The sequence below is a fragment of the Etheostoma cragini genome, chromosome 3 (assembly GCF_013103735.1).
Source record: "Etheostoma cragini isolate CJK2018 chromosome 3, CSU_Ecrag_1.0, whole genome shotgun sequence".
NCBI classification, from domain to species: Eukaryota; Metazoa; Chordata; class Actinopteri; order Perciformes; family Percidae; genus Etheostoma; species Etheostoma cragini.
In genome coordinates, this window is record NC_048409.1 from 5,729,578 (window position 1) to 5,746,470 (window position 16,893).

General features: G+C 41.1%; 1 protein-coding gene across 20 annotated transcripts in view; it reads left to right on the plus strand.

Annotated features, from left to right (window-relative positions):
* robo2 (roundabout, axon guidance receptor, homolog 2 (Drosophila)) overlaps positions 1-16,893 on the plus strand; it is a 331,658-nt gene that overhangs the window by 280,859 nt on the left and 33,906 nt on the right. For 15 of the 20 annotated variants that reach the window (XM_034862669.1, XM_034862696.1, XM_034862751.1 and 12 more), the window contains 10 exons: positions 611-747; positions 1,890-1,901; positions 5,850-5,974; positions 7,624-7,795; positions 10,335-10,540; positions 12,013-12,094; positions 12,192-12,357; positions 12,518-12,684; positions 13,981-14,102; positions 15,924-16,155. In XM_034862669.1, coding sequence (XP_034718560.1) covers positions 611-747; positions 1,890-1,901; positions 5,850-5,974; positions 7,624-7,795; positions 10,335-10,540; positions 12,013-12,094; positions 12,192-12,357; positions 12,518-12,684; positions 13,981-14,102; positions 15,924-16,155 — 1,421 coding nt within the window. The remainder of the gene's footprint in view (positions 1-610; positions 748-1,889; positions 1,902-5,849; positions 5,975-7,623; positions 7,796-10,334; positions 10,541-12,012; positions 12,095-12,191; positions 12,358-12,517; positions 12,685-13,980; positions 14,103-15,923; positions 16,156-16,893) is intronic. The other 5 variants (XM_034862681.1, XM_034862703.1, XM_034862789.1 and 2 more) reach the window with 1 other exon arrangement.

The following is a 16,893-nucleotide window of genomic DNA, read 5'->3' on the forward strand; positions in this document are numbered from 1 at the left end:
CTGCAAACACACATGAGCACAAACATTTCACTACTGCAGTGGAATTGAAAATACAGCCAACTATAGCGGCTGTATTGATTCATTTAGTTGCTGTACAATAAGAAGGTGTAGCTTTTTATAAGTGAATTACATTGTGGACTCACAATGGCTCAGTTATGCACGTGCATTCACACACACACACACCCACACACACACACCTCTGAATATGGTTTAAACATACAGTACAAACACAGACACACACACAAACACAGACACACACACACACACACACACACACACACACACACACACAAACACACACTCACTGAAAACATCTCATGAATATTGAACGAGTTTTGAGGGTTCCAACTGAACGCATCCATTTCTATGTACTGTCTGTCATTGTTGAATAATTGATCCTCCCCTTTGCAATCTCCATTTGTCAAAATGAACAGTTGTGCTTCTGTGTTCCCTTTCCAAGTGGAAATGCACTCTTCGCAGCTACAGGCATATGTGAAATACTGAAGCACGTCTTATTTGTCAGAGTTAATGTTTTTTATCCAAATTTACAGTTTTTGCATTCAATGCTAAACAGGCATCTTCAATTTCACAATTTTACATTTGTTGACAGGTATGAGATCAAGTATGACAAGGACGACTATGTGCTGAGAGTGAAGAAGGCTTCCATTAACGACGAGGGCATGTTCACCTGTGTGGCAGAAAACCGCGTGGGCAAGCTGGAGGCCTCCGCCTCTCTCACAGTCAGAGGTACCGAACACCTTTTGTCCTTTTGTTATTTTTTCACATTAGCTAGCACGTGTCAACACTTTTCATGCACCACTGAGGTTTATTGTACTTGTTACCCATATACGGTGAGCTTTGGATTGGCAGTTTACTCCATAGGGTCCCCTTTACACAAATGGAAATCCAGAATGCTGACTCTCACTGCTCAGAAAGATGTAGAGAGTCTATGAATCTGTTTAATTATTAACATTTCCGAGTACAACGTAGACACACTCTGCCCCACTCTGCCAACCTCCCCCAATCGTGGTGGTCTGCTAGTCACACTACCCTCCTTGCTGTAACTACCCAGTCAGCAAAGCCATTTCACAGATTACTGGTGCACACCGCCAGTCTACCACCTGTTGTTTGCAAGTTTAATAAAAACATTCCAACCATAATTTCCCCTCTTTTCACCACTCTTCTTTCCATTAAACCCAAGCGTTTAAGGTCTCTGTGGAGCGCTTTGCAAGCAACACAGGGGGCCAGAGGGAGATAAAACAAGGTCCGGGTTGACTCTTTTTTGGAAGGTAGATTTGTGAAAATAGCATCTTGGTGTTTTAGTTGATGGCGGGGACACTTAGAGTAACACAGAGGACACACTGGGGAACCACTACCTGCACCAACTCTTTTGGATAGAGATTGGGCTTTCAGAAGCTCCGGTTTTTGGATGAAACCCACATGCTGTCTTCACTTTGAAATCTTTTTGCTCTCTCTCCTCCTCTTGCTCTATTTTTTTCTTCCCTGTCTATCAGCACCAGTGATAAACCCATCTGCAGAATTGTAGATTTCATTAATGCAGACAGCGTAGGTCCAGTAGTATGTTTGTCCCTGACAATTAGAATTGGCTGCCCCCGCACTAAATAAATGCAATTGAAGATTTTCCAACCACTAGGGGTTAAATAAAACTGTCCAGTGGACAGTGGACAAAAGCTACTGGATCCACTCTGCCATGCTTAACCTGTGCTAGAGATGTGTTGGCCCCAACACAACATGTCATTCATTCTGACTGATTTCTTTTTGTCTTATTTTATTTTGTTTGTTCTGTTCGTCTTTTGTTTTATATGTTTGTGTGTCTGTCTTAATTTGTTTCTTTTGTGTATCCACTCCTCCATTGTTGTTGTCTCCAGCTCGCCCTGTAGGTAAGTACCCATCCTTCTGATTAGATTCCATTCTGCATGCCTTCTCCATACACATTATTGCATTTGACTGCCTGAAAATCAATTACCATTGCTTTAACATTACTGGATATAACTAACACAGGTGTTACCTCGCATTGTCTACCTTCTGAATTGGTGTTTGCAAACAGTTATGTAGTCTGTGGAAATTTTGCTGCTCTTCCTGGATTACTAAAACACTAATGGCCTATTACAACCGGACTGTAGGCCAGCTTAATCAATGTAGCCAAATGCAATCATTTTGTTTGCAGCAACTTCACAGAACTCGGGGACATAGCTCCATAGCAAACATTATTTTTTTAAATAGGGCTTCTGAGTTTCCTGAGTATGTGTTGGAACCTAATTAAGTACATAGAATGTACTTCAAATACATGTCAAAAACACACCATTATTATTAATGTGACAGTAGGGTTAGGGTCCAAGAAATAAACAACAGCCACAAAATACACCAAAACGATTGTCTTTGCCAAGTGCACTTTTTTGTGTAGGTTTGCATTTTTATCATGTTAACTTGATCTCAACCAGCAGCTGTTGGAACTGGAGTAGGTTATGATGACACATCACAGCAGCACAGATTTATCAACTGCATTAACTCAAACTTTTCCGTTACGTGTATCTCTAAACTGAATGCTCTACAGATTCTAGACTCTGTCCTTTACAATAAAATGAGATTGCTGACAGTCTGATAGTCTCAGACATTGTCATCTCATATGGTCCAGGACGTGTCTAACTTGCAAGTCTTGAGGCCATCTGTGGATTTTTTGGAACACAAAGCTGAGATCTGTTTGTTTTGGATGAGCTTCTTTCCTTCTGAGCCCCACAACACAGAGCTGGGAATCTCATTGTATTTCCAGATAGATTGGGACAAGGTCAATGCAGAACCAAATATGATACATTTAAAATGTTAAATTGTTAGAGGAAGTTAGTGAAAATGGGCATCTGGAGAGAAAGGTGTGCGGTTTGAGAGTAGAAACAGGAGGAATGCAGGAACAAGATACATGCATCAGGAAAAAGAATGGAGAAGAAAAGAATGACAGAAGTGTGTGTCGAGACAGGCTTGACTGGCAGAAAAACCCAGACAATGCCTCAGTGGCAAGGCTTTGGTTGCCAAAACAGCAGTAGTTGTTCTGTGATTGTCAAACTGTCAGCTTTCAAGAAGATGGAGGAAATTACACATTCATTCTGCCTGTGGGAAGAGACAGTAATTGCAGTCAACTTCTGAATAAAATATGATTGAACGTGGGATTTTAAAGTAGAAGGAAAAGCTTTAGTTTGTCTGGGTGTACTGAATGGATGTTTGTCTCTCTGTCCATTTGTTCTTTTCACCCTGACTGCTGTTTTCTGCTGAGCCCTCTCCAAACCAGGCAGATGTAGCTTGTCATGAATTAAATATGGGCACCTGATCATGTGTTTCCTTAGGAGGGGACAGGAAGGAGGCTCTCACATGTCATTAAAGGTCTCTATATCAGAAACAGGGCCAGTGTGAGTTAGTTCTGAGCAAGTCTGTCACACACTGGCTTCCTCTTGATTTTTTTAAAAGTTTTTGATCTATTCTTCACTGTGGGCCTTCCATTCCTTTTTACATCCACCGGTCACATTTGCCAACGGGTTTCATTCCTTTTCTGATGTAATTTACAAAAAGAAAAGGAGATTGAAAGCAGTGCTACAGGTATAGAATGAGCCCAATATCCTGCCACCAGGAAAAGCTACTGTTTAGGCTGATAGACTACAGTTGATGTTTAAACCTTGTATCACTTGTTCAAACACTGAAGTGGAATAGGAAACATACTAACTTGAGTAGGTTATCTTTGTTACAAAAAGATGGATGGTGCCAAGTTTTTGGCTACAATAAAGACTATTCACAAACAGATTTCTCACTTTTTGAACAAAGTTTGACCAAATCTAGCAGAACATCAAATGTTTGTTTTTGACATCCAGCTGCAAATCTATACTAGTAAAATCCAATTACTAACCACATAACTAATTCACATAATATATTATGTTTGAGAGTACTAAGTATTATAAATAAAGAAATATGTTGGGTACATTTTTTTTTTATAAATTAATTTGAGTTTGTGTGCAACAAGAGCTTTTGAGAACAGGAAAGAAGTAGAGAAAGTGTGTGAGAAAGGACAATGCCGGGCGATGCAGTGATAGGGACCGGTCTATAAGGTGTAAAACCATATTTTTAGCGAGCAGTTAGTAGTGCAGTGTGTGGGATGGAACAGAGCAGAGGAAGGGAAGGGAGGAAACTGAGTCCTTGCCAAAGCATGATTTAGGAGCTGTGTATCAGGCCCAGCATTGTGAGAGCCATAAGATATCCAAGCTGCAGAAGGCCAAATGGGAAGGCAGTAAATCTGTAGCCATCTGTAGCATTCCCAACTGTGTGTATATTTGACAAACACACACCCCCAAAAAGGGATTACATGGAGAAGCCAGCCAAATGGGAAGAGTTTGGCCTTACTAGAACCAGCTGGCTTGTCAGTGGAAGGACTTACAAAGAAACAGAAATGCTGCAACATGCATTGCAACAATTCAGATTTTTGTGTAAAAAATGTCTTACGTTTTCATTTAGTTTGCCTATATAAAAAGGCCTCTACTACCTATTGTTGGCACTTAACTCAGAGTCTTTAATTTGTTGACTTTTGTTATCTCTGTAGGGCCCATGTTTCATCTTTTAAGGAGGTATTATCTTGGCAAACACGGTACTTGTCAACAAGGGACTAAGACCCCCATAGAATAAACAAGCGGAGGTCTTGGCTCATGCAGTAAATTACCTTAGGTCAAAGTTCAGACGACCTAGTTTTGCAGCTGAGATAATTGCTAATATTCGTCAGTTCTACTTGTTATTAGCACATGGCATCTGTGTGAGGAATAAAGGTTACTGGTAGTGCATACAGATATGGACTTAAGGGGAAAAGGTCTTCTTTGCTTCTATACTAGAATCCATTGTCATCCTTATACAGTACACTGAAGCTTATATTTATTATTATATTGAGATAAATACATACTGTTTAAATCAATCTTTTAAATAAAAACATCATTGCTGGTGTTAAACTATAAAGCCTCCTGAACCTACCATCAGAGAATGGTCAGGGAGGGAAGAGAGGCGGTACAGCACACAAGAAGATCTGGATTGTATCTACGTATCTAATCTCTTAACTCCTCTCTCTTTATTATTGAACTGCAACTGCCAAGTTGTCAGTCAGAAACATCTCACTCTGTCGTGACTGCGTGCGACAACTGGTCTGGCTCCTAATGGAGTTTGAATATTGACTAGAAAAGCTTCACACTATGATTTCAAAGTTTGATAGCTTTTCAAGCCTCTTCTCTATTTGATGGTGAGGTGTTAGATTGGAGGGTTGTAAACACAGACAAAGTCTCTTTAAATCTCTCACTCCTTGTTGATACAACTTTGATCAGAAGTACTGAGCCACTTCAGATCTAGACTTTTACATGAGAAGCATTCTAAAAAAAAGAATAAATCTTACATATGGAAATTTGGACATGATCAAGTCTGTTCTATACCTGTTCATAGTTTAGTTTCCTGGGCATGGGTGTGCCTTTGTGTTGTGTCAGATCTAAGTGCCTATGTAAAAAAAAAAAGCGTTTCTCCTTGTGAATGCCAATGTGACTGTCATTCATTCGGCCTTAGCCTTACCTGGATGAATGGCCAACCAGGTTACCATGGCAATGATTGTCATGATAGTCATTGGTGTCCTTCCTCTGTTCAGAGCCATGGATAACGCTGCATGGAAGCTCTGTACGGCACTCCCATTTTAATTTGACCATGTGGTATATTGCTTGTTTTTGCTTGAAATCCCCAAGACCCGATGATCTCCAGCCTTTATGTTTGGCCTAACAGTGTAACACTCGTCTACTAACACAGATGTTTTTGCCCTTTGACTTCAGCTGCACCCCAGTTTGTCATCCGCCCAAGGGACCAAATTGTGGCTCAAGGCCGCACTGCCACCTTCCCGTGTGAAACCAAAGGAAACCCTCAGCCTGCTGTCTTTTGGCAGAAGGAGGGAAGTCAGGTAAGAGCAAACAACCTCCCTCAACCTAGTGTGGAAAACATTTGTATCGTTTTTATAGCTTTTTTGCATTATTTTTTACACGCGGAAATATATTGCTCTCTTTGTCAGCAGCTTTTGTTATCTACTGTGCGTCTAGTGTTATCAACGCTCAGCACTTTGTTTGGATTTCCTTGGCTGTATGCACACTTGCTGAGTACTTATGATTCTCCTGCCCTGCATATCACACACGCAGACGCACACACCCAGCACTGCAAACTACACTATCTGTCATCAGTATCTTTACTACAGACACAGATACACCTTTGTTCTCAGGAGCCGCAAACCGACAGTGTGCCTGGCAAAGTGCTAATCGGTTTTCCGTGACCCTGCACTGATAAGAACGATCCTATCCCTCAGTCAAACAGATACCCATTCAAATACCTGGGTGTCCTCACAACGCTCAACAACAGCGCCAATTAGGAGCCTGTTGGGACTTGTAGATGAGCCAGAGATATGATTCAGCCCTGGCTAAGGTTCACACACATACACACACACACACGCAGCCTGCAGGCCAACAATTACTGCAAAGTTCTCTTAAAAGAAGCGACAAAAGTGAGACACAACATTTGGTGTAATACTCACCCACTTTACGCCTTAACAATGTGTGACCTAAAGATTACAGTACAACTCTGAGTAACACTGAGTCATGTTGTAAACGTCTTCAGATAGGGAAGATTTATAATTACCGTGTGTCTCACATGGTTATTAAAGATGAGCCTTTTGAAATGAATGTATTAAAAACACTTTTGTACAAGCAGTTGCACGCCCTCGCTATCTCTGCACTTGTCTCTGTTTATCGATGCTTTCTGTACCTCACCCACATTGACATATAAAAGGTATAAGGTATTTGTTGAGAGATATAATTAAAGCTATCGTTCAGTACAGTAATTAAATGGCAGACAGACCTTTTTTCTCACACTAGAGGATAATAGAGTGTACATCTCATGTGCTAGAGATGTGTGGAGACTAATTAAAAACAACAACATAATTTGTTGCATTAAAGAGATTAGGTGTAATTAAATCCGGTTAATGTATTTGTGGGTTACCTTTACGGATCATAAGAAAATAGACATACAAAAAATGCGCAGGGATAAAGCTGCTCTAAAGCCGCTCTAAAGCTAATAAAGGAAGAAGTAGAGGTGATGTTGTCAGTGTCATCAGTGTTTTGATCCTGTGTATTTACTCTAAATTATGTGGGATTAATTATAGCTTCCTCTATTCTAAAGACACATTGTATTATATTCAGCATTAGCCCAACTCGTAAAGGGTGGTTTCTGTGGGTAAAAGAGCAGTGAAACTGCTGTGGAATTAAAGCAGAAAGGAAAATAGTCATAACACAGTGGAGCCTCTGGCTTGGCACAAGAATAAGTATGAAACAAAGTCTTTATGTTGTATACGTTTTGGGAAGTTTGTGAGGTTGGTTAACCATGTGATAGATAAAATTGTTCTTGCTGCAACTGTAATAGTCTGATGTGTGTGAATGTGAATGTGCAGAGTAAGTGTATGTCTTAGTTTGGCGGGTTTGGTGGGTGTGAATGTTTTGTCATATTTCCAGGTTGTACTGGTTCCATGTTCTCACTAATTGGCCATTTGTACCTCTTTTCCTGCAGAATTTGCTCTTTCCTAACCAACCCCAGCAGCCCAACAGTCGCTTCTCGGTGTCACCCAGCGGAGATCTCACCATATCATCTGTGCAGCGGGCAGATGCTGGTTACTATATCTGCCAGGCTCTGACCGTTGCAGGCAGTATCCTTGCCAAAGCTCAACTGGAGGTCACAGATGGTGAGGGGAAAACCGACACATCCTGTAACATCTTCCATGCCAGCACACAAGCACACGCCTTAGCACCACTGCAAATGTGGAGAAGTTGGTTCATATGTGCATGTTAACACAGATTTATTTCAAAATACATGTTTGATTCTGCCCCACATGTATTTAGACAATAAACCATCAACAAACCAATTATTAATACCAGCATAAGTAACATGTGATTTTAGTTTGTCATGGTTTAAGTGTAATACATCCATGCTTTCTAAGTTCAAACGGCAATTTGGCCCATGTGAAAGTACTGTATAGGTACACAAGTATGTGCAAGTATACAGTCAGCTTCAGTTTGAGAAATGTCAGTATTCCCATGACCTTCAGAACCTGGGTTTTTGCAGTATGCTCTTTGTTTCATTTTTTTCATGTGACAATTTAATGAAATCCTTTTAGAAAGGAAATAAAGCATTGCCCTTGAGTTCTTTCAAGTGTAATGATCAGCGTTTTGTGTGAGTGGGCGATGTGCGAGTACATGAGGGAAGGAGCAAGAGAAAGAGACACAGAGAAAGAGAGGGGGCATGATTGAGTGAGTGAGTGACATGTGTTTTCTGTGGAATGAATTATGTGGTCCTGCGAAGTGTGGGAGCATCTAATCTGCTCAGCTGCTGTGATGGCAAGATCGACGGCCATCCATATATCTGCTGAAGTACCTGCTAGTAGAAAGATTAAAAGCACTACTGGAATGCTTTTTTCCCCAACATTGTATCTGAAGTAGGAACATAAACACATACACAATTGGTATGTCCTTCAATTGCCTTGAATAAAATATCATCAAATTTAACAGACAAATACTATGGCTTATCAACAGTTAACCATTTCATTTGGTTGTTTTAATAGCAGAAGGCATATTAGCAAGACTGGTGTTAGGATGGTCTAAAAGAAAACAAGGCAGAGGAGGAAAGAGTACAGGAGGGCCATGGTGAGGTCACGGCCACACCTGCCGCAGTCTTCATGTGATTTACTGCTCCAAAACCCGACAACAGTCTGTGGAGTTCAAGGAGATCTGTAATGAGAAATTCCTGATCTAAAGACCCAAGGCCTTGGTTGAGCCTTGCCTCCCCTCTCTGTCACTCCAACATGCCATCATCACATGCATCCCCGTGCCTGGCAATTTCTTATGTTTGTGCATTAGCTTCTGTCACTAGTCATAGCTTGCAGTCTTCTCTTAATGGGGAAGGTGTTGGAGTCATAGACTTCACTTAAAACATGTATTAACAAACATGGTTGCTGATGATAATTCCGGTTACTGAGTAATGAATATATTTATATATATATTTTTTTTATTATTTATTTATTCAAGCATATAATGTTGAGGTAAATCTATAGCTCTTTTAAAACTGACAGAAAAACCTCCGGGGTATGTTCATGAGATAAGATAAACAAGCAGCTGGTGCTTTAAACACTTTCTTGGCTTAATTTCAGATTTACATGAATACTTTGGATTCATATGATTGCATTCTCCCTTATATAAACATTAAAGAGCATTAAAAAACAGAAGTGAAATATTATTACTGGAATGGATTTTGGTGTATAACACATCAGGTTTCTGCTCAATTTCTGTGTTTCTTAGGTGACCCATAGCGAGGGTTGACCACAACACAGCATAAGTGTATTACTTCAAACCACTACCTTTTGTCATACGTAGCTGCTAGAGTGAGAATAGGGGTGGAAATGAGGGTGTGATGATGTGTTAAAAGGTTACAGAGGTAGACTTGGTAATTAGCCCCTGCAGGTCTGACATCATTAATCCATACCGTCTAATTAATGTGGGTTCTGTGATGCCAGGGGGACTCCACATTATTCAACTCTAAATATATAAACTGCCTCTGTGCTAGAGCGCTAACTCTCTCTGAGATCACCTCTGACATACCCACTATTTCATTGAAGGGACCCACAGGCTTTTTTTTTGGCACATTATAACAAATGAACTTGCTCATGCAAATGGGATTCAACACAGCATTAACATTCGTCTAAGGTGAACTTAAAACAAAATTAAAAAAGGATTGTCTTCGCTGATTATTTGAAGATTTAAATGTATTAATCCTATCTCAGGAGTTCTTTTCAGTAACATTTAGTATTTGAAATTCACCTTCCATTGTGCCCCATGCTTCACAGAATGAAGTATTTACTGGAACCACACTGAGTCAATAGGCAAGAGTCTCACCGCTAAACTGTACCACAGAGTCTAAAGTAGTGTATAAAAATAAGGCTACCCAGGCAGTAACTGGAAACTGCATAGCATCCCTCTGCCACATCAACGAAACTAGAAAACACTACTCAGCTGTTCTTTCCCCCCCTTCCTGGAAATACAGGATATGGTCATTGTTCTGTGGTGCAATTACAAGACCTGCAGAGAAAATAGTCGACTTTATGATAGATACCCACATCCACCCTCGATGCATTTTATGATCAATCAGGCCCCTTATGTGAACACAGATTTTCCATCTGGACTTCAGAATGATATGGATAAAATGTTCACATTTTTGTCTTTGTATTGCAGTGCTCACAGACAGGCCGCCACCGATCATTCGCCAAGGCCCATCCAATCAGACACTTGGGGTGGACAGTGTGGCGCTGTTGAAATGCCAGGCATCAGGCGACCCCATCCCCTCCATCAGCTGGCTGAAGGATGGGGTCAGTCTGCTGGGAAAGGACGCCCGCATGTCCCTGCAGGAGCTGGGCAGCCTGCAGATAAAAAACGTCAAGGTAAAGCATTTCATTAGTCTTATTGGTTTAAGATGTATTTTTGCTACTGTGCCAAAGTGATATTGCAATAGCTTTGTCCATAACTAAAGTTGAACTGTAAAGTATTGCATTGTCATCTCCCTTATTGCTTCACACTTTGTCACCACTCTATTTTCTTGGTTAAATATCTTGATTTAAGGTGTTTATACAGTTATATGCATTTGTATGGCGATGCCTTGCAGTGTCCTGCTGCATCCTGCTGAACCGTGCTGCATCCCGCTACGTCCACCTATGCTCTGCTATGCCACGCTACACCCTGTAACGCCCTGCAGGGCCCTTTATGACATAAACTACTACCACCATTTGTAGTCACTGTTCCATTATCTTTATTGTGACTATTATTGCCGCTGTTCATCATACCCCCAACCGGCACCGCCAGGCACAGCCTACCAAGAGCCTGGGTCTTAACGAGGTTTCTTCCTAAAAGGGAGTTTTTCCTCGCCACTGTCACACTAATTGCTTGCTCTAGGGGGAATTACTCGAATTATTGGGGCTTTGTAAATTATAGAATGTGGTCTAGACCTACTCTATCTGTAAAGTGTCTCGAGGTAACTTTTGTTATGATTTGATACTATAAATAAAATTGAATTGAATTGAACGTTTGTAGGATTCAGTAAGACATGGCTTAAGCAAGGTACCATAATGCCTTAAAGAGATGAATAGGCAGCATTGATTATTTTTAATTGTTTGATAGTATCACTTAGTGGCACTGCAGCTCCAACTGGGCTCAGCTGTGCAGGGTTGGATGGACTCCAGCTGCAGCATAGAAACATGTATGCACTTACAGATATATATTCACACACACACACACACACACACACACACACACACACACATACATTTAGAGTAGATTCAATTTAAAAGGCGCATGCCTCACTTTCCCCACTCAGAGGCCTCAGTGGAATATCTATTATGCTTGACAAAGCTGCCGACCACTGACATGTTATTTGATAAATGGAAGGAAGGCACAGGGACAAAAACCAACAAACAACCAAAGTTCCTAAGAGGGATGGAGAGACAAGCCAGCTGTCATCAGTCCAGGGGGTTCAGGCAGCCCACCCTAAATGAATTAGCCTGGCTTTGTTGTCGGCAGGACAGTGGGGACATGAGGATAGGGAGTGGAAAAGTGATGGAAGGAAGGGTGGTGAGTAGAAAATAGATTTCATTAGGAAATTAGCGTCAGCACTTTGAGGCACTCACAAATGACACACAATTTGGCCAGCACAAGACTAGCTCATGAAGTCGCCCCATCACTTTTCATTGTTTCAGCAATAGGAAGATAACATATATTCCGTCATAGCGACTGCTCCCAGGATGTGTGAAATGAAATGGCAGTAAAAGGGATATTAGTGGTGTCGTTATACACTGTGTCCGTGCTTTTAGTGTGTGTTTGTTTTTATTCATGTATACATGTGTTTGATACTTTATACCAGCTTTCAGACTCTGGGATCTACACATGTGTGGCCACCAGCTCCAGCGGTGAAACCTCATGGAGTGCTTTCTTGGAAGTCAAAGGTACAAGATGGTGTAATGATTTCATGTATTTTATGTACAGAAAAAAATCTACTTATCAGCAGTTTTCACTTGAACAATTCTTATTCTCTCCATTCAGATACAGGTGGAGTGCTGGTAGTAAAAAAACATGATGAGAATGAGCTTCCAGGCCCACCATCTAAACCTCAGGTCACTGATGTCACCAAGAACAGTGTGTCCTTGTCCTGGCAGCCTGGGATGGCTGGAGCATCACCTGTCTCCTCCTTTGTTATTGAAGCATTCAGGTTTGTTTAACCAGTAACATCAAACCCTCACTCTACAGTATGTATCTACTATGTAGCAGCCTTGCTAATGTGAGGATTGCAGGTAAAAATATATTGAACCGTATGGAAAGACACTGAAAACCACCTCGTTGTGAAACCACCTTTTCCTCTTCCGTTGCAGTCAATCAGTGAGCAACAGCTGGCAAACAGTAGCAGATCATGTCAAAACCACCCAGTTTACTGTCAAAGGCCTCCGTCCTAACACCATCTACCTGTTTATGGTCCGAGCAGTCAACAGCCAGGGGCTGAGTGATCCAAGCCCTATGTCTGATCCTGTCAGAACGCAAGGTACTTTACATAACATGAACATGAAAGGAATGTCTTATATTTACAGTGTCTATTAAATAAATTTATAGTTGATTCAGAACCTGTCATAATCACTTTCACTGGTGGTGGAATGTGGTGTTCTTTTTGGCTGAGTATAAATTTTGTTTCTACTGATAGGGGAAGGTCATTGTTCTCCCCTTCGAAGTGTGATACTTATCAGCCCCTCTCAGCCAGTAGCTATACCAAAACACTGCACAACTTTCCAGAGGTCACATTCTCCATCTCAGCTCAGCTCGTTAAGGCTACACTTTAGCAATTATGTAAAATAAGCATGTCTACTTTTGGAAAGCCTAACTGTGTTAGTGCTATCCCTGCTATGTTAATGATCATAACTGGACATAATGACTGCCTCAAAACCCAAAGAAGATTTGATTACTGGACCGGACAGACCACAGTCTCCAGATTACACTGATATGTTAAGTCCCTGGCAAAAATAAATAAATCAAGAAGCAACTTTTGGCTGAGGTCTGTCAAATACAAGCCAAGAGTGTGTTTAAAAAAAAAGTGTAGTAAATTTGAATTGCAGCATATCTGTTTTATGCTAAAGTGAAGGTCTTGAAATGATATAGTAATGTGTTTATTGACAATGGCGTGCATTGATGACAAATTGATTTTTCTCTTCTTTTTAACTATGTTTGGCCCGTCTTGCATTAATGACGTGGCCTGTGATCTTTGATCATCTTGGGTTGTCTGAATGAAGCTTTTTTTATATATATAGAATTCTTTTTGCAAGTTGTTTGCTTCCCTTCGGTAAATAACTCAAAATGGGGCTCACTTCAACCACACTCAGTATCTCATAAACTGGAGTTTTTTTATTGCTTGTAACTTGAAACATGTGTATGTGCAGAATGGGAAATGAGCTGGAAAATAGTGTCATAGTGTCCATTCATCTTCCATCCAATATGTCTGGGGTTGCGCATTCAGAGTTCATTTGTTGATGTGGTTGTTCAGTCAGTCCCCAGTAAGTGCAGACAAGTCACACATCTGAAGACCTTTGCCAGCCCAGTTCTCCTTTCTTTTCTCCAAACCAGACAGCGGCCTTAATACAAAATGGAATGAGGTAATTTTAATAAAGATGAAGTTGCTCCTTTTGAAATGAAATCGTAATGAAAGCGATTGGTCTATTCATTCACTCTTTTACCATTCCACGTCTAATGGTGATGAAGCAAGGTGTATTGTGAGTGAGATCTGTGAAAACCACGTGGAGGAGAGTGGGCAACATTTTATTTCTCATTTGTCTTTCTCGCTCTCTCATAGATATAAGTCCTCCAGCTCAAGGTGTCGACCACAGGCATGTACAGAAAGAGCTCGGTGAGGTCATGGTTCGGCTGCACAACCCAGTGGTGCTAAGTCCCACAACCATTCAGGTCACCTGGACGGTAAGGGCAGCTTGTCTTTTTGCATACAGAATCCAATTATAGTAGTACATCATTCTCATTTGCTCAGCTTGAGTTTTTGCACTGGAAGAACTTTGTCTGATTTGCAGGTGGTTTTCTTATCTACCCACATTCTTTTGAAATCATTGATTTTGTTAAATTGAGTCATATAGTCAGGATAGTTTATATTCTAAGATCCTTCTTTAAACCAAAAAAGTGCAGCTTGAGGCTACAATTTGTTTTATGTCAGGGAATTTTAGTCCGGTTGTTCCCCCAGACTGCAGCTTTGAACGGTGACTTAAAAGTAACTGAACATCAAATAGCTGAAAAATTGTTTCTCCTAACCACACTGAACATCACAAGAGGTGTCAGAGACATCTGGTTGGTCATCAATCTTCCACATGTCTTCAGCTGCTTCCCTCTTAAAACAAAAAATTTGCACAGATGAAATTGGATTGAAATTAATGTTTGTGGTTGAACTGCCTTTTGTAAATACAAGTTATTTACATGAGATGATCCATTCATCTTCTTTTACACTCATACATGCAAACAAAACATACACCTGCTCTCCACCATACATGTGCACATATTGTGGTGTTTGACAACCATCACCTTGTCTCCCACATTTGGCAGTTTTAATTAATGTGAAAAATGTAAAAACAGCCAAAGCTTTGGCTAAATATATTGTTTTATTTGTATGCTTATGAAGACAAAAAGGCTATTCATATTATTAAAAGCTGAGGTGGTCAGGAAATGTATGTGCTCATTTATTTGGATGCTGGTGCTATGAATACCTCATGTGCAGATATTTACAGCATACACCTATCACTTAGTGGCATGGGGTGCCTGTTTCCATTTCCAAATGAGCCACATTAGCACTTTTTCTGGTGACATGTTTATGACCCCTGTAATAAGTCTCACCCTGATATTTGCAAGCTACTTTTATGCTAAAGCATTGCTTTATGATTGCCATGTACAATCAACAGAAAACATGGCTGCCTAATCAATCAGGGACCCTTTCAGTAAACAGAGGGGCCACTCTCAGAGAGCTTTTATATTCCCAAATCATTCCATTAATAAAAGTCACGCACCAAGCAGAGAATCCATTTTGCTGATTTACTTTGGCTACACTTGCGAAAAAACAGCTGCTTAATATCCCACTTTAAAGCCCGGCTCACTTCTTCTACTGTTAACAAGCCATTACCATGACTTATGTGCCCACTCTGACTCTGCATCAATTCTGCATTTTCTGTATGGCTAAATGGGTCCAAGTTTTAAGGGAGGGGTCCTTTGTGGGTTGCAGGGCGTCTATCACACTTCCACTCTCTGTCTTTTCTATGGGACATTTCTGCTGTTATCCCCTCTGCTGTGTATTCTCCTCATGTCCCCAGGGTGTCTGTATGTGGTGCCGCATGACATTCTCATACTCACAGCCCATCTTAGATGTGGTGGGACCTGCTTTCCAGTGTCACTAGTTAGTATTTATAATAGGCATGAGACATGCATCTGTCCTTAAAGGTGGCATTAAGGAGAGTCTTTTTAATAGAGGAGGGAACACTTTGGGCTGGGAGCTGGGTGTATGAGGCAATGTCAGGGTGTTAATTTAGCTATATGTGTCATAGATGGAGATAGAAGGACAATTTAACGAGTAAAAGCCTCGAAAGTGTCATGAATGCAATCCTGTAAGGAAGAAATACATTGCCGAAAAACATCCTTTTTTATGTTATCTTGTGGCTGGCACAAGATAGCATCTACCAATCTTCTCTGTTCAGTTCTTTTCGCACAGAAATACAACAGTAAACCTGTCTTCATTCACTTTCTCAGGTGGATCGTCAGTCCCAGTTCATCCAGGGTTACAGAGTTCTGTACAGGCAGACATCGGGACTGTCTTCACCAGGACCATGGCAGACCCAGGATGTGAAGGTCCCTTCTGAGCGCAGTGTTGTCCTCTCCGCACTCAAAAAGGGCATTGTGTATGAGATCAAGGTCCGTCCGTATTTCAACGAGTTTCAAGGCATGGACAGTGAATCCCGAACGGCACGGACGAGTGAGGAAGGTATGAAGCAGAAGAACCTGCTGAGTATTTGTAGATTACGTCGGGAGCAATACAACATTGCAACTTAAACTGTGTGAGTCCACACAAATGTGGGATGACGGGTGACACATGACCCCGTAGGCTGTTTCCATGTTAGTTTTTGTCATGATATCGCAAGCGCGCCATCCCTTCCTTTGACACAGAGATTTGAGGGTATATATGTGAATGCATGTTTGTGCCTGTCTGTTTGACTCTCTGCTGTGCTTTTTTTTGGTTATGATTGGTGGTATTAGTGCCAAACATCTTCTTATCCATCACCCAGGAGCCACAGGCCTGAGCTGTGATTGGACAAAGCGCACACTTCCTCCTGCAAAGATGATCTGTCGCCCAAAGCTTGATTCATACAGGCTCTGACAAGAACACAGAGCAGTGTGGCACAATATCACAAACAAACACAGACACAGGTCTGTGTTTGGATGAATTTACTATTTCGACCTATGCCATAACAGAAATGTATCCAACAGCACTGTGCCAGCTTGGCTTCAAACTTCGAGTCTAATAACTGAAATTAAATTATGATGGGATCTGAAGGAAAGACACGCATGCAAAAGCACAAAGAGAGAAATACAGACTCCATATACTGGAGACAATGCCCCATCTTGCCACAATATATTTAGGCCTGCATGTTTAGGAGACAGTTCAAATCCTATCCGTGTGGCAGGCTCATTTATTTTCCCTTTCTCAGAGGGACCATATCGC